At 39.9% G+C, this 18,403-nt stretch overlaps 1 protein-coding gene across 8 annotated transcripts in view; it reads right to left on the reverse strand.

Annotated features, from left to right (window-relative positions):
• SNCAIP (synuclein alpha interacting protein) overlaps positions 1 to 18,403 on the reverse strand; it is a 141,407-nt gene that overhangs the window by 25,400 nt on the left and 97,604 nt on the right. For 7 of the 8 annotated variants that reach the window (XM_074328559.1, XM_074328558.1, XM_074328562.1 and 4 more), the window contains exons 4-5: positions 6,578 to 7,452; positions 4,510 to 4,689 (exon numbers count right to left, since the gene is read on the reverse strand). In XM_074328559.1, the coding sequence (XP_074184660.1) occupies positions 4,510 to 4,689; positions 6,578 to 7,452 (1,055 nt within the window). The remainder of the gene's footprint in view (positions 1 to 4,509; positions 4,690 to 6,577; positions 7,453 to 18,403) is intronic. The other variant, XM_074328564.1, reaches the window with a different exon arrangement.

Raw genomic sequence — 18,403 nt, forward strand, 5'->3', positions numbered from 1 at the left:
ATTTTTCTCTTCTGTGAAACAGCAGGGTTAGTTGTAACTACCTCAGAAAGTTACTGTGGAGATCAAAGGAGAGAAGCATGTCAGCTTACTAAACACACAATACTTGTTACCTGATGCTATCAGAGTGCTCTCTCAGTGTTCTCACAGTTACTCAATAAGACAAATGAGACATTCAACTGCCTTCCTGGTTTGCACAACGTGGGACCTTAGCACAGGAGAAAAGAGCTACTGCGGGCATGGAGTCAGGGAAGTCTGATCTGAAAATAAGACAGAGGAGGTCATCTGCTCAGTCTTCATTTACTCCTATGGAATTTCAAGTAGTCAACTTCCAACTGTCCATGGAATCTCTAGCATGATCTCGTGTGTGTTGAAGAGCTTCCTGGTGCCCCATTCAGATCTATCTTCTCCCTTCTTTGCCCTCCTTGCTGCGAGGGAGGCTGATACGTATCGGCTGGCTCCCTGCTGGGTTTGGCTGATGGAGAATGATGGCAGGAGATCAGGAAAGGAGAAGGAGTTTGAGGTCCTCTCAGCTCCTGGCTCTCCCCTGCCTTCTCCCCACCCCCCAACTCCCGCCGCCACCATGGGGTTGCCACTGACCATCTGAGTCCCTCTACCAGTCAAAGGTAAAAAGTCAGCCAGTCCTTCTATTCAGCTCTATTTCATGTCCTTCCCCAGCCCCTTCAGGCTCTGGGGTGGTAAGTGTACTCTGGTTGTTATCCCCAGACACTGCACTTCCCTTTGTGGGCTCCCTATATCCCCCTCACTCTCCTTTCTTGTATAAATCCTTCATTACAGACTCTCCTTAAATCATACAATTTGAACATACCAAGTGTTTTCTACCAGGATTAAAACAAAACAAAACAAACCACTGATACAACGTGATTCATTCCCTCTGAATGAAGAAAGGAAAGGGAACCATATTGAGCATCTACTAGGCAAGACAGTTTATATAAATGGGTATTTATACAGAACACAGTAACATGAGGCAACATTTCTGATTTTTGTAATTTGAGTCTTCTCTCTTTTTTCCTTGGTCTAACTAAAGGTTTATTAATTTGTTTGATCTTTTCGTTGCTTTTCTTTATTGTTTCTCTAGTCTCTATTTCATTTATTTCCACTTGAATTTTAAAATTTCCTTCTTCTACTTGCTTTGAATTTAATTTGCTTTTCTTTATTTCTAGTTTCTGAAGGTAGAAGGTTAGGCTATTGATTTGGGATCTTTTTTCTTTTTTTATTAACATATGCATTTACATCTATAAATTTCCCAGTAAGCACTGCTTTAGCGACATCTTTAAATGTTGGTATGTTGCATTTTCATGCATCTCCAAATGTTTTTCAATGTCCCTTGTAATTTCTTCAATACGATGATTATGGTAGAGTGAGTTAATTCCACATACTTGTGAATATCCCAAATTTCCTTCTGTTTCTGCTTCCTAACTGCATTCCATTATGGTTGAAGGACAGACTTTGTGTGATTTCAATCATTTTACATTTATTGAGACCTGTTTTATGTCCTAAGATATGGTCTATTCTGGAGAATGTTCCATGTGCACTTGAGAAGACCTCTGCTGGTGTTTCATACAGTATTTTGTTAGAAGTCTGTTAGGTCTAGTTATTCAAGGAGGCAACACTTAAGTAAGTAGAATGCTTCTAGATGGGAAGAAAGAAGTATCTCACTACTATGAGGTTGAAAGCAGTATCACTTGCCATAAATAGAAATACCAAGAAAACGAAAAAATGTTACTAAATTCTAGTGGGAGATTTTTGCCTGCTCAAGTCTCAGAGCCTGGGGTCACTCATTGTATGTTAAAAAGGAATGTCACTAGGTTGTGTTTGAAATAATTTTCTCACCAGACCAACATTTTCTCTTAGCGCTTAATCAGAAGGACTGAATGAGAAATAAAAAAGGAACTAAGGTTATTTCATTCCAAGTCACTTAGCTTCTAAAATAATTTCTTTTTCTGGCCCTGTTTTAGAAAATAAGAGTGCTTTCACTTATCTTTCTTTGTAATTATTTTGCTTAGCTGTTCTCAAAGGGCACTCAATAATGCCCTGAACTTCTACAGTATCTAGTGTTGTGTCCCCTAGAAACACTCAATAAATTCTGCATGTAACTGGCAAGAATTTATTACGTTCCATTTAAGTTTAAGAGTGGGAGAGAGACGTTCTTAAGCCTGGGTATGACTTCAAAGGTCCTTTTTCTCAGGTAATCTTTTTATTTGATACCCTATCTTTGACTCTGCTTCCTGTCAGTCAAGTCATATTATCTGAGCAACTTCTGCTCATTTGTACAAGTTTGTTTGTCTTTAACGACAGCAGCACTCTCAGAACCTGCTTAATGAGGTGAAACACCACCAGCCAGTTACTGGTATTCAAAACAAGGTCCTACAACAGGGGAATGATGCTTCTTAGGACTCTCTCAAGTGCATTAATGTCCATCAAAATACACTGAATGGACTGAAATAGGAGATGTATCAGGACAGATTTCTAAAGGGGGTGGCACTTTTTGTAAAATACTTGTAGTTACCGCTTTTGCAAATTCTAGGTTAAATGAAGAAACAGAAGAACACTTTCATATCTCAAATCATTCAGAAATCTGAAAAGGCTGAGACGCCCAATCTATAAAACCTTTTATGTTTTATGGGTGTGTATGGGTTCTTCATTAAAACAAAGAAATAAAACAAAATGTGCTAAGTTTGCAAGCTGATTGTATGATGGCACTACTATGCTCACTGGAGTTCAACAATGAATAACACTTACTATGGATACCGCAAGAGCAGTTTATACCAAGAGTTGGCTTAATAACACTAAGTTTCTTGCATATCTTCCTACTCTGAAGATTCTGAATCTATCAAAACAGTACTAGGACATATAAACTAAGAATAATTTTTTTATCCAATTAGGTAGGTAGAATATATTCAACAATCTACCATTAGTCAGGAAAACTATACATTATTAAGTTACAATATTTTATAAATCCTGAAACACTTGGTGTTTTAAGGTCAATGTTCATTGGCACAATGTTCATTGGCACAAGAATTTTTTATTCATCACTGACAGACACATGCCCATTGAGGAACAGACCCAACTCCTAGCTTCCCACATGATTCTGACATAGGACTAGATCCTGAATTTGCCACCTGCACTTGAATTATTGATAACTTACCTGCCTTATCCACTAGGTTACAGCTCCTTAAGAAAAGGAGCTCATTCAAATTTGTATAACCATCTCCTCACACAGTACCCAGTGGATTCGGTTCATATTGTTGAACTCAGCTATGCTGAACCTCAACTATACATCTAATTTCTCTTTCTTCATGATGGCTGCCGGCAGGTCAGCTTTTGATTGGAGATAGTGTCATTCACAACTAAAGGAACATGATATCCACCAGCGTGGTAGATTTCTTATCTTATCAAAAATTTATTTTTCACACTATCTTTGAAATAATACCTTATCATTGAGTAAAATTAAGTAAAATGGGAAAACAAGTTTTAATATGTAAAACTTTCCTGAATGGTAAATAAAGATTCAAAAATTTCGAGTTGCTTACATTAGGGGTAAGATAGTAATTGCTTGTTTTTCAAAAGTTATGTATTCTTTAGTGAATTCCCAAGTAGATTTTTTTAACTAGCAAGTTCCTGTAATACATTTCAATATAATGCTATTTATAAAAATTATGATTATTCAGCTTTCAGAAGACATTATTATGGAAAGCAAAGTACATATGCAGAAGCACAAGATGTATTCCCTGAACCTCATTTCTAGCTTCTTAATAAATATAACTGAATTCCACATTGCCAAAGACCTTAAAAGTAATTTTAGTTTAATAGCTAATCTTCTAGTGATGTGTTACATATTTTCACAGAGGCACTCACTGCAGGGCTATAAAATACCAGGTTTTCCTGTATCACGTTTTCTAGGTTTTAACTTATCCCACTAGGCATTAATTTATATAGTTTTTGACAGATAGCATACTGTGCTCTGTAAGAACTAAACTCAAACTCAGCACTTATATGCTAAACTACTCTTGATCCTGAAGACATTTAAACTTCAGATGTGATCCATGAGAAGCCCACTTCATTATCTGGAATACTCCTGAGAGCTATCATCCCTTAAAATACACCTTGTCCTCATTTGTTTTGCTCATTATATTCACATTAGGAAAAAATGAAACAGTCTCGAATAGATCCAGGTGTGGTTCAAAAGTCTAAATTGCAGTCTCTATGAATAACAAAAGTTCTTAAAACCACAATAGATCATTTTTCCCTCTGTCTTTATTAGCTGATTTGAAACTTACCCTCATTGCACAATAAATTGGAATGCAGTCTCAAAATCTCAAAGCAGTTAGTGACTGAAATGATTACTCTCTTAAATGTAATATGCTCATTTGCTGTTTGCTTGGTATATCACTCTTCTCTCTCTCCATTCCAATACTTTAGCTCACTAGGAATCTTAAAAATGGGAAATCTGACTTTGAGCAGTAGAGGGCCCAGCCCCCAACCAGTCACCTTGATGGCCAGGCCGGCGGGAGTCAACTTCTCGGCGTTTCGCTCACTGAGGCAATCTTCTCCCATCAAAGAAGTGAGGTGCTGCAGACATTCTGCGTGGCCCTGCGACGCAGCAATGTGTAAGAGATTGTTTCCGCTTTCGTCATGAATTTTGTCTAGATTGTCGGCAGCTAGGTGTGGCTGTACAAATAGCAAGATTAGAAAACTTAAGTCAGAAAAGCAGAATGAGATGCTGGGGTGGTTTGCTCTGGGGATTGGGACGGAAGAAGAGATGAGCTTCCAGAAGCTCTGGTAGCACGTGTGGAAATCTGATAAGAATTCCTTGCTATTCATTCTAGTGATTTTCCATTACATTTTTTGTTTTGTTTTGTTTTGTTATAATATGATTTAGAACGTGAATGCTCAAGAGACTTATATTCATGTGAAACATGGTGACCGGGATAGGTCGGCAAGCTTGGGGAGACTCTAAACAACTGGCTTCTAAACAACTATGATGACATTTATGGTGACTGGCAGGTTCCCTGCTTGTCTCTTCTACTCAGCTGCTAAGTCGCGAAGGCCAGGCCATGTTATGTTCCCTGTTGTAGGTTTTTTGAATGAATGAACTACTTGTCTCAACTATCTGCTTTGCCTTGAACTATGGAGAATTGGCTTTGACTACAAGCTACATTGTAACTGCTACTACCGTGTTTCCCTGAAAATAAGACCTATCCGGACAATCAGCTCTAATGTGTCTTTTGGAGCACAAATTAATATAAGACCGGGTATTATATTATATTATATTATATTATATTATATTATATTATATTATACTATTTTATACCTGGTATTATATTATATTAAAATAAGACCAGGTCTTATATTAATTTTTGCTCCAAAAGATGCCTTAGAGCTGATTGTCCTGATAGGTCTTATTTTCAGGGAAACAGGGTAGTGCTCCCACGGGTACCTTTAGACACTTTTATGCCCAAATAAACTCCTGGGGGCATCAGGAGGCTACCTGCATTTGTTCTTCTCACCTGTAGTGAAGTTCATCCCTTGAGCATGAACTGGTTGATAAAGTCTGTCAGTAAACTGAAAAGTGTTATCATTTGGGAAACATGAAGACATGGGAAGGTCATAAGAAAGGAATGAACCAAAGAGAAATAGAGAAGAGCCAAGAGAAATGGAAAAGACATTTTCAGGAGAGAAAAAAAATACTACTTTTTAAAGTAAAATTTTTCAATCATATCATCCTATTATAATAATAAGATTTGTCATAACAGACCAAGCACATTGCACTTATCTATGCATGGCTTTACCCTAAGTAGAATCACACTGCTAAGATGTGATGCTTTTCCTGAATGAGACTTGAATTAACATCATAGTATTAGCCCAGACTTGCTACTGTTTGATCCAAGTCTGAAAGCCAGAAAAGAACAATGCAGGCAGATGGAGTATGATTTCCGTTCAGCTTGCTGAGCCTCAGCAGAGCAAACTTTTGTTACATCATGTTACTCTGTCCAGAGTCTTTGGAAAAGCTCTTCATGCTTCCTAGACATACAGAGCTAGTGGAAACTCCATGTGGGTCAGAGGGCAATCAAGCTCTAGGGTAAGCCTCTATCTGCAAATGCTTTCCGACATCCGGCTCCAACTCTTGTGAATAATGATCAGGATAAAACAGAAGACCCTCTGTTCATGTATCTCGCAGGTCCACCATTAGCAAGGAACTGACATCCCCACAAATAACTGAGGGAGGGCATTGGAAGCCATTAGAAAAGCAAAGAGGAAGACATTGAGATTCAAGTTAAAGAAAACACTGGGTTTTTCTGTTTTGTTTTTATTTTCGATTAAGCGTCCTTATTCCGGCGGAATTCATGCAAAGTTAAAGTGAAATAACACTCTATAGCCAGTTGTCTTGCCCTGCATTAACCTTCTAACTTTCCGTTTTAAAACTCAAAAGTCAAGTCATCTAACTAAATCCATAAGTAAACATTAAACAGCATGATCATTCTGTTACAAGCGAGTGAAGGATAAAAACTGGAGGCTCCAAATCACTCACACGTATGCTGAATGAGATCATACTTACCAGCAGAGATATTTGTCCTTCTTTCACGATGTTCAAGATGCTTTTCACTTTTTTCTGATACTCACTCCTTTCTTCTGGGCCTTGGGAGCTGGTCCAGTTCATGCCACCGATCTGCTCTTCTAGTTTGGGCTCTGTTGCTGAGGACGGTAGATGCAAGGCCCTGAGCTGGCAGTCTGGCACTGGCTTCTCAACTTTTCGACTATGAGGGTCACTACACGTCTTGGTGAGAAAGTCCTTACTCTGGCTTTCAGGCTCATATGCAGACCCACATTTAACCAGGGGAGGAGAGCTCTCTGAATCCTCAGTGGAGAGCTTTTGCTGGTCCCGCAGAACAGATGACGCTTTTCTCAAGTGAGGGCTTTTCACAGGAGAAAGAACACAAAATGGTGTCATGCTGGATGGCGAGTTCTCAGCACTTCCTGTAGAGCAGGCTTTGCCAGAAAGGCCGTTGATGGTCGTGCATAAACCCACAATTCTTTTTTCTGAAGTCACCTTGGTAAAAGAGGCAAGTGGTTGACTGGATTTAATGTAAGGCACGTCCAAAATCTCATCCATGTCGAGGTCGTAATGCTCTAGTTCGCCCAGGAATGTGCTGGACTCTGGGACCTTACTTTGAGGGCCGCCCTCTCCATCGCCGTCTCCGGGGCTGAGCTCCTCAGGTTGAGGGCCTGGGGCAGAATCACCTCCTTTCTGGTACTCCGCCTTCTGGTTCTTTTGGTCATCACTTTCATTGTTGTCTAGAGTCTCTGGCTGATGTTTCAGTGGTGAAACTCGCTTCACTGGACGGAACTTACTGTACACATCAGCGATTCCTGTGGGCTTGTGCGTGTTGCTAATAAGAGTTGAGACGCTGCAGTTCCAGCTAGAGCTAGAAACTGTTTTAAAATAAATTAAAAGAGGAGACTATTAAATCAAAAAACTGGAAATATCTTGGCCATTCGGACAGACATGATCAACTCAAGTTATGCTCAAAGTAAGCCCTTGTGTAAGGGAACGCTTTAGAATGTCTATCATGAAACAAACAGTTCATACTTACCATTGGAAAACAGTGAAAGATAAAAGGAAGTTCTGATATATTGGCTCAAAATTAATTAAAGTTGCAGCAATGGTGAAAGTAGATACTAAAGAAAACAAACCCGGGCAGATATTTAGGTTTATTCCCTGGATAGTTACACCTTCCTGGCAACATTTCGATACCTGTCACCACCCAGAAAAACAGAATTGGAGGATAGGATGCTTTGTGTTCAACACACTTCCAAACTAATTTAGGGAGAGAAGGGATGGATGCACACACGGTCACCCACGCACGCACCCATACACACGCATACGTACACCCCTAAAGCTTAAGAAGTCCCATATAAAGGGGTAAGTGTTTAGTATTGGGCAAACAAACTACGATCTATTGGGTGATTCACTAGGTGACTTAGATGGATTAGGGAAAGAACAGAAAGGGAAGGAGTGATCAGGAGCTGAGTGGACCATGGGAGATAAGCCATGGTTGAGTTCATCCCACCCTAGACGAGGTATCCCAGTCAGTCATGGTTCAGGGACATTTCATGGTGTTTTCTGGCAGATGACACAGAAACATAATACACTGACACCTCACAACAGAACATGCTCTTTAAGATTCAGTGATGCCCTCCATTGTTTGAAAAGCTGGAAACAAACAGGAGAAGAAGGAAGTTGCAAAGGGAGGGTGAGGTAGGCAGACTAGTTTCTGTGTTTTTTTTTCTTTTCTCATTTCTCTGCAAAGCTTAGATAAACATTGTATGGTTTGCATTTTGCACTTGAGTAAGTGTCTGGTTGAGATGGAGTGTAAAGTGAAACAGCAACACATCTGGAGGTGAAAGATAAGAACCACCCCCTCTCTCAGTTAGCCTCATATGAAAGGCTCCCTGTCCTGTCGGCGCAGGACGGTGGAGCAACCAGTCTCCTCAGCCATGATGATCCCGCTTCCTCTCTGGGACACTCCCCTGATGAGATGACAGATGACCCAGCACCCCTGGAAATTTGTAGGCCAGTGATTTATGGATCCCTACTCCCCTTCCACTTAGTTTACACCATCCTCCATCAAAAGGGTGAGGTTTCAGGACATGCCCTCCAACTAGGAACCTCTCATCTATCTATCCTCTTCCTGGAACAACAGCAGGTGGGAAGTATTTAACCCAAAGCATGTTTTTGTGTCTGTTCTTTACTATTGGGCACAACCAAAGACTAACAGAACATGAGACGGGGTATATGCAGGTCTGTAACTTCTGCAAGAGTCCCTGGCAACCACTGATTTTTTTGGGTGAAGGTGGCATACAAGTTATTAAAAGTTCCCCAAATTTAGACCACTGGTCATTCTCCCTCCTGCTAGGATATATTCCACAAGGATTCAGAGAAGTTTTGGAATCAAGCTGAGGAGGAGAGAGTGAAGGTTCTGAGCCTGTTTGCCATATAACTGTCGGTGGGTTCTTTCTCCAAAATGGACCTCCATTTTGCAGGCGATTCAGAGGGTTTGCACTAAACTGTCCTCCTCTGAGGCCTTTCTAGCTCTGGAATTTTAGAATCTAAGAAGAAAATACTATGAGCTGTGAGGGGAGGCTTGGATTCTGTCCAGTAAGGAACAGGTATTAACAGGGAATGTTCCAGAAAGGAAAGTAGGTATCTAGATGCTCTTAAGCTGCTGCTTCTCTTCCCTTTTATTGGCTCTACTTTTTAGTTGCACACAGTACTTGGCACAGAGCAGACAATTAACAAACGCTTGTATTTGAATTTGAATCTCACTTTGCATAACACATTAATCTCTTTTTAAATGACCAGAGCACATCCTTCTGAGGGATTTACAGCTGAATTTCACAGAGGACAAAAGTTCTGTTAATAAACTCAGAGGACTGATAATTACCAATAAGAGTGGGACTTTCTACAGTTATTTATGAAATGTAAATATGCAAAGGCAAAGACTAATTCCAGTTGGTCCATTATAAATCTAAAAGTTTTTCTACCCTTTATATGTCCTTTTCTCCCTCAAAATGTAGAGCTATGAAAAACTAATGTCTGCCAGAAATTTCTGCCAAGCCTTTTGCTCTTCCTTTCAAGAACACATGGTTACTGACTTATTTAAAACAGCACAGAGATAATGGACATAGAGTTTATAATGTGTAAATACGCCTTTAATTTTGTCCATCAATTTTATGAAAAGCTTCAAATATAGCTATGTATGTGTATTTTTTTTCCTTGATATTTCTGAGATACATACTTATTATTAGGTGTGGTGTTTGCTAATATTTTTGCCAATTACTTTCATTTCTTTGGAACTCCTTGAAAATGTGCATCGCAGGATACCATAAAGAACTTTTAAAGCCACAAAACTTAGTGGGCCAATACAACGAGTGCATTGTACCAATATATTTATGTATTGTATAAGGTCGTGGGTTCAAAGGGCTCCTCTTTTATGTTGGCTTTATTTACATGTGAAATTTTTTCCAAGTGATACAGGGAAATGGATACCATATGTTTCCCAGCTGTTTTGTTCTGACAGGAGCCATTAAGAATGCTCTATGGAAATGAATTCTGTCTGAGTCTTATGAAAACACTTCTTTCCACAGAAGGGTCTAGAAACTGAAGAAGGGGCATCAACATTAGGCTTGTTGTCCTTCCCCTTATTCAAACCTATGAGTCTTTTTTAGACTGAAAGGGAAATCTAGTCTGTGGTTTCTAGAAAGTGGTTTCTAATCTGCATCTTGACCACTGGGGAAAAAATCCCAGTGGTGCGAAATGGATTATTTAACAGGTTTTCATGAAAATGCCCCAATTTAGTACTATATCATGTACTCATCTGAGAAAGGCAATTTTATGTATGTAGAAAAGACAAAATTCAGTTAGTTTATTTCTTCTAAGCTGGGCAAATGGGTGTTTTAAGCACACACAAGAAAACAGGCCATTAATAATTAGCAAGATTTTCACTTCTAAATTTGTTCAGTCTACCAAAAATTTCACTTATACTGTTGCTGTATCCCAACACCATAACAAATTTTTTATAATATATGGAAACAAAATTCAGACTAACTATGGTTACTAGGAAGATTTTGAGTTTACATTTATTTTCTGGAAATCATGAATAAATACTTCACATGTAAACAAAATTTAAATCCCTGAAAATTTTATCTGTTATCTTATTAGATGTTTGGAAGCTCTGTAAGAACAGGGTCTGTGTCTAATTTATCTTTCTATCCCTCAAAGCATCCAGAAAAATACTTTACATAATCAAGTTCTTAATGACTTTTGGTTTAATGGATTCATTTTTAACATACAAAAAAGCAAATATGTCTGACATACCTTAAACCTGTTTGCCTAATTATGTCACAAATTTCCTAAAATGGTCAGGTAAATGGAAATGTATCGGAGGCTGATTTATAGGCAATAATTATCTCTTCCAGTCTAACTAGCATTTGTCATGTCTCTGATCACCAGTAAGGTATTTCCAATTGCCTGCTGACCATCCATACTTCACCATTGATTCAACAAGCATTTAATGCGAGCCTAGGATGTGCAAGTATTTGTGACAGGCAGCATGTTTTGATACAGGGGTCTTATCCCTCTCCACCCATGCCTACTTTGTCTCCTTCCCCTGCTCATCTAACACACACACACACACACACACACACACACACACACCTCTGTCTTCCTTAAATGTATTCCTCATTCCCAGTAAACCTGGCCTGGATCACATGACCACTTACACAGTCTCCCAAGCAATCCATCTCCAAGGCAAGCTAACCCTTCCCTTTTCTTGACCCCTGCCCCTCATTCCTCAGGAATCAAGTCCTGCTGTGGCCTGATCCTAAATCTCTCTCAAATCCCTTTGCTTCATCCTGTTACATTGACTGGACCACACTGGGCCCCTCCCACAGCCTCTGCAAGGGTCTACCTACTTCTTTGGTCTTCTTTCCAGTCCTGAGTTATCCCTTTTCAGGTAAGTCTGATTTTGTTATTTCTTAGCTCAAAAACCCCAGGTGGCCCTGACTGCCTAAAAGAGTATTTCCCTTCTACGTGGAATGCATATCTATGCAGTATTTAAGATGGCACACAGGAACCATGCTAAATACCCCTGACTGAGAGAATGAGGATGTTATACACTTCTCAACTCTCTTTCTTCCTCCTCATTAATTTAAGTGTTAGAATGGTGTTACAATTTGGTGTTACAATGACTTTAACTCCTCTCCAAAATTTATCATCTCTGTTTACAATAACGAGACCACTGGCCATTGGCTCAGATACTTTCATAGGTAAAGAGTTAACAGGAATATTTTAATTTCATCACATTCATTTTAACAATGACCTTGGAACTATTGCAACTGACACTGGTTTTCTATTTACAACACTGACATGAATTTTCTTTCAAAAACAAGTATTTAAAAGTAAATTACTTTAGACAAATATGTTAAATAAACAACCGTACCAGTGGTATACAGGTAAAGTAAAAATAACACAGTTACATGTTGGATATAACACACACTGTGGAAATAACACTTGAATTACTAAGTTTTGGGAAACACTGGCTTTCTAGATATTAGCTAAATTCTTTAGCATAGTATGTGGTATTTCTTTTATTTATCTTCTGATTATCTTCTCATTTCAGCACCATCATTCCCACATCACTAATTTTTTCCTGCACTTCCATTGCTAACCTCACCCTTTTTGGATACACTATGCTGTTTCTTCATTGCTCCTGCCTTTGGGGAAATTCCCCCTCTCTGAGAATGCCCTTGCTGCCTTCTCTGTCTGAAATGCAGGCTCATCTGACAAGATTCCCCTCATGTGTCACTTCCTTGGTGCACTTCCTCTGACTCTCCGGGAGAATTGTTGTGCCTTGCTTCTCAGTGTCCTGATACTATTTGGCCATACCTGGCTAGAGGGGGGCATTTCTAAAGTGCTGTTGCAACTATTCGCAAGAAAAATCCACCTTCTCTCTTGAGAATTCCTCAAGGGCAAAGATTGCTGTAAACCTTCTTGTGTTTATAACCATCCCTCTGTGTAGCACAGCCTCTCACAGATATTGGGGCTCAGTGGCTAAATCTTTTAATGAATGAATAAAAGGAAGAGAGAGGAAGGAAGAGGAAGAAGGAAGGAAGGAGGGAGGCAGGGAGGGAAGAAAGAGGAAGAAAGGAATATGTTACACCAAAAATGCAAAGTATAGTAAATAAATATGAGTCTTGTCACAAAGAGTAACTCTTGCCACATTTTGAGCACACTAATTGTGTTGACTATTTCAAAAATGGTGTTGGTAAGTGATTGAAGATATTCAGACATTTAGATGTGCTGCATATTGAAGTATCTTCATACATTTCTTACAAGTTCTAAGTCTCGATTTCTTCATCTGTAAAATAAAGGGTTTGGACTACATGATTGCTGAGACCTGAGCCACCTCTAAATTTCTATGACTGTACGGAATGTCTGCAAATAACAGGGCTCTTTATTCTGAGTGATTCACTATGAAACACTATAATTCTTCTGGATCCATGTCTTTCAACAGATCCTTAGAAATTTATAATTATGAGACTAAGTTGATTGCTGACACAGAACAACTCTTTGGCTCTTGGGACTGATAAATTAGTATTTTCTTAGGAAGATAATGTACAGTTTGCTTTTGTCAACGGTGGGTCCAGTTTTCAAGACTGAATGTCAGTGTTGGCTCCCAAAATGCCTATTTACTTAACGTCTAAATGTGGAATTATATGTTCAAATTTGAAAATGAGTTTTAGACATCAAGAAGAGAAAGAAAAGGGGTATGCCTTTAGGATAAAATAGTGTTTCCCTACTGTAGACTGTTAAAAGTTAAATGAATACTGTAGTCTACGAGGAAAAAAATGGTCAGCTTTAACTGTAATTGTCTTAAAATGTACACAATACACTGCACATCTATAGCTGCAGGAAACCTGGGACCTTCAAGGACATACTTTCTAAATTCTCCAACATTCCATTTCCTTCTGGTTTTACACCTAAGGGAGGGACATAATGAAAGATTAGGAGTGCTAGGATAGAGTCATGAGTTTCCTGAACCCATTGTAAACTGAAATCTGCAGTGGGCCCACTTATTGCAAACCCCTCAGGCTCTACAAGAAGTGGTGACAGGTGACTTACACCATCTCATGACGACAGGAAGAAGAATATGGAGTCTGAGTGAGGGCTGCCTGCTGGATGCTCTTCTGTATCGTCCTAGACTGTCACCTCATCCAAGAAAGGGCTGAGTGAACCCTGGATTTGAAGAACTGTGTTCAGGCCATTATATTGGGAAGAACAAACATGTGTGAGGAGTGCATATTTCTGGAATGTTCCCATTGGGGTTGCTCGCTCATCTCTTTCATTGATGCCACAGACCCTTTATTGAGAGTCTTGTGAGGCTACAGGGGAAGTACAGAGGACTTCACTACTGTATTATAAAAAAATCAATTAATGGTTTATTCACAATAAGATTCTAAAATACTACTGGAAAAGATTCATCAATTTGGTTCTAAATTTCCTGCCTTTAAGTGATTACTGGTATCAAGCAGCTGTTGCAAGTGTCAGATTCACGTTTCACTATTCCCAGCTCGGTCCAGAATTGTCAAGACCTGCTCATGTAACTCTGTTCTCCATCTGTGCCCATTTCTGTGGTCTGCAAAAACTCAGAAATACTCAAGCCCCTACTACCCTGGATAGAAAAGATACTTCTTCACCCAACAGCATGTTCGATCATGAAATCAGATTCAATATTTTGACAATTTTAAACATTTGGACTTCAAAAGTACAGTTCACGTAGAATAACAACTGGTGGGTCTGAAGAAAGCACATGGCTCCAGAGTTATTCCATCATCTAAAAAGTATGCTGACCTTCACTTTGACATTAGCAAGAACCTTTTACGTGGATTAGGTCTTGTACTGACTCTAGGCCCATTTACTAGGTTTCCTTTCTTTCTTTTTCTCCCTCTTTGTGTTGAATTGTAGAAAGTGATACACATCAAGGGAAGGTGATGAGGCTCATCGAGCAGAGACACACAGAAATAGGGGATAACTTTCTCAGTGTGTTTTCTGGAAAGTGTTAGCAAGCTCAGTTGGTGTTGGGAAAGTGTAGAAACACACTTACTAGTTTGAACTGAAGGTGGCGATGTTTTACAGTGTTGATCTAGAGTCAAAGACAAAGAACAAGTTACTGCTTCTTGGTTAAGAGAGAACAAGGGGGAGATGGAAAAAAAGTGTGTATGGGGGCAGGGGTGGTGGAAAAGCTCTGCCCTCTGCCCTCTGCTCCCCACCTCCAACTGATGGCTCCAAAAATGCCTGTTACTTTTAACTTCTAAATATGGAGTTATGTATCCTCATTCGAAATACAGCTTTAGACACCAAGAAGAGAAAGATAAAAGGGTATGTCTTTAGGGTACAAGAGTGTTTCCCTACAGTTTGTTTGTTTGTTTTTTCTTTTTGTGCTACAAGTTAATTCTATTTTCTATGAGAAACAAACTGGTAAGTCGGTGAAACCTGGTCCCATTTTGAGAGGGATGCACTTTAAAGGCTCAAGGGGAGGAGAAATGGGAAGATGAACCAGTGCCGGCCTGCAGTCAACTCTTCCCTCTCAGCAGGCCCACTCCAACCCCTGCTCGAACCCCAGCAGGGCCTCTCTGTTACAAGGCTGCAGGGAGAACAGGGCAGGTGCAGCTGAAGAAAGCCGAGTGCAGAGAAGCTCCTCCCAGCATAAATGCACATGGAGCCACTCTGCCTCTGTCTCCTGGGGCAGCTCAGGGTACACTTCTCAGGCATGAGGATAACCAATGGAAAGAAGACCTACATGTAGTTTAAGCCTCCCTCAAAGCCATGTTTCTTCATTGAATTCTCCTAACATGTCCTCCATTTAACACTTTAGAAATGCTAATACAATATATTTCTGGAAAGCTGTCTTCTGTTTCTGAGTACAAGGCAAGTGTAAGATGTTCTTTGAGGTTTTCACAAAAACTGGAGGATGGATGGGCAGTTCTCATATATTCTCCCTTGAAAATAAATGAGAACTTAGGGAATTTTAAGTGTTATATGGGAAATTACAAAGCATACTGACTGCTGAATCAGGACCAAGGTTCCCTGACTCCAACTTTCTTTCCATAACACTGCAGGACCTTTTTAATGAAAATTAAAATTATTTCCTAACCATGAATACACATTTTCGCTATTTGCGTCACAAGTAGGCAATGGATTCCAGAAACCAGTAGGAAAAGCTGGTTATACTCATTTCAGATTCATTTTTACCTAAATTCCAAACTGTGCTCTCTGCCTATGTTTTGGCAACCACTGACTTTGAAGCTTTTGTGTGGGAGAAGAGTTAGGAAAACAGTTTTTGATAACATTTTTTTCTTAAAAACAATTGAATGGAAGAATTCCCCTGCTTTGTTAATCTTTAGTGGCATCAGCCTAAACTTGGTTCATCTTATCACTGAGAATTTGTTCTTTCAGCTGCCAATTCCTTCAACTGGTTAAAGGTGGCAATCTCTTTCTAATGTAAGCAAGAGATACAGGTACATAATAAAGCTTGTTCAGAAGTGTTCAAGTAATTGGCAAGATGCTGAAATGCTCTTACAGGGTTTGTTCATTCAACAAACATTTGTTGAATGCCTTCCTTCTGTGCACATGGTTCTAGGGGTGCAGAGGTGAATGAAGCAGACATAATCCATGTCCTCATGGGGGAACCAGACAGTAAAGCAAGTATAAGATGAATATGAAATTGCAAAGTGCTCTGAAGGAACAAGTCGGGTATTGGAATAGAGAATGGCTGAGAAGTGACACCATGGAGGTGACATTTTAGCTAAGAACTGGGAAACAAAAAGCCGTTTATATGAGGATCTGGGGGGAAATACAAGAGAAAAGATAATTTTGTGACTATTTGGATAGAAAAAAGCACATTCTCAAATGCCTACAGCAGGAGAGAATCTGGCCGGTTCCAAAGCTCTTATATCTGCAGCAGAGTGAGCCAGGGTGAAAGTGATGGAAGATGAAGTTGGGGGAGGTCGTCAGGGGCCAGCTCATTGGGGAGTTTTATTGGCCACAACAAAGAATTTGGTTTACATTTTAATTGACATGGAGTATCCCTGGAGGGGATCTCACAGAGAAGTGAAATGATCTGCTTTACATTATAACATATATCCTTCTGCCCACTCTGTGGGGAAATGAGAGTGGGCCAGATTGGTGGTGAAGATAGAAGTGAGACTGGTTCCTGGCCATTAACCCAGATCACACACAGAAGTGGCCTGGCCTGGATTATCTGGGCTGGTTGAGATGGAGAGAAGTGGATTGATGGGAACTTACTTTGAGAGCAGACGACTCGGGTCCTGGTGGCAGGCTGATGTGGAGTATGAGGGACAGGAATGCTGGCTTCAGCCACCAAGTAGGGATGTCAGAAAACTGAGAGCCTTTACCAAAGGGGAGTCTGAGGAGGAACGTGTTGGGGAGGAGGATTGAAGACTTCCCCTGAAGAATTCCAGGACACAGCTCATGGAAGCATCAAGGAGGACATTAAAGCTGGAGTGCTGACGGGAGAAGCAGGAGCAGGTAGGTGGCATTTGAAGGCACGAGATTGGATGAAACATCCACCCAGAGAGACTCAGAAACTGAGCGGCGAGAGGGTCCACTGGGATATTGAAAGGTCAAGTAGAGAAGGAGGAGGAACTGCAAAGGAAACTAAGAAGATATCAGCTATCAGAAGGAAAATGAGGAGAGGTGGTATCACAAAGCCAAGAGAGGAGAATGTTTCCAGAAAGGCGGAAGAGGCCAAGAAAGGTGAGAATATCAGTGTCAATGAATTTGACAACTCGGAAGTTGTGACAATTCCTAGAGAGATCACACTAGAGATACTTACGGTGACCGAGAGGTGGAAGGGTAGAAGTGGGGAGGTTCCCTTATCTTTTTAAAGAGGTTGGCTGTAAATCAGGGACTCAGGGAAAAGGAAACAGCAGAGAATCAGGGTGGAAGCACTAGAAGGGTTATTGTTTGCTTTTTTTTTTTTTAAACTAGGAGATAATTAGAGAATGTTTGTATGATGAAGGTAATGACCCCATTGGGAGACATTGATGGTGCAGCTAAAAGAGGACATAACTGAAGGATCAAGGTGACAAACCAAATGAACAGAAAATATGTCCCGTACCTCAATCATAACACAAACCACAAAGAAGCAAGGCTTCCTTTCACCTTTTCACACAGTCATTCATCCATCCATACCTCAGACATATATTTAGCACCAGTGCCAGGCCCTGGGGATACTATAATGAACAAAATTACCCCAAAGAGATTTTATTTAGTGTACTAAAGAAAAATGATATTAAACTAACATCAATCACACTATTAATATTTAAAAAAAACAGATATTTACATAGGAGAAAAGGTATAGGGAGCTAGGAAATAATAGAATCGGGGGGTAATATAATCTAGGCTTACAATGTCCAAAATAGAAGCCATTAGATAACTACCTGTGGCTATTACACCCCTAAAATGTGGCTAGGGGTACACATCAAAATGATAATAGTTTTGATTTTGGGGGTTAAATAAAAGATATTAAATTTACCTCATCTGTTTCTGTTTTTCAATGTGGCTACTAGAAAAGTCTTCCATGATGTAAATAGCTTGCATGGTATTTCTATCGGACAGTGGTGATTTAGGGAATCAAGTAAAGGGTCTCTGAAGAGCTGAACTTGGCGGTGAAAGGAGAAAAGGAAGGGCATCCACCATGTGAAAGAACACAGCACATCTGGAGAACTGAAGGAGGTTCCTGGCAGGCAGAAAGCAGGGGGAGAGTGGCATATGAGGAAGCCACTCAGGCATATGATCCAG

Source organism: Rhinolophus sinicus, linkage group LG03 (genome assembly GCF_036562045.2).
Source record: "Rhinolophus sinicus isolate RSC01 linkage group LG03, ASM3656204v1, whole genome shotgun sequence".
NCBI classification, from domain to species: Eukaryota; Metazoa; Chordata; class Mammalia; order Chiroptera; family Rhinolophidae; genus Rhinolophus; species Rhinolophus sinicus.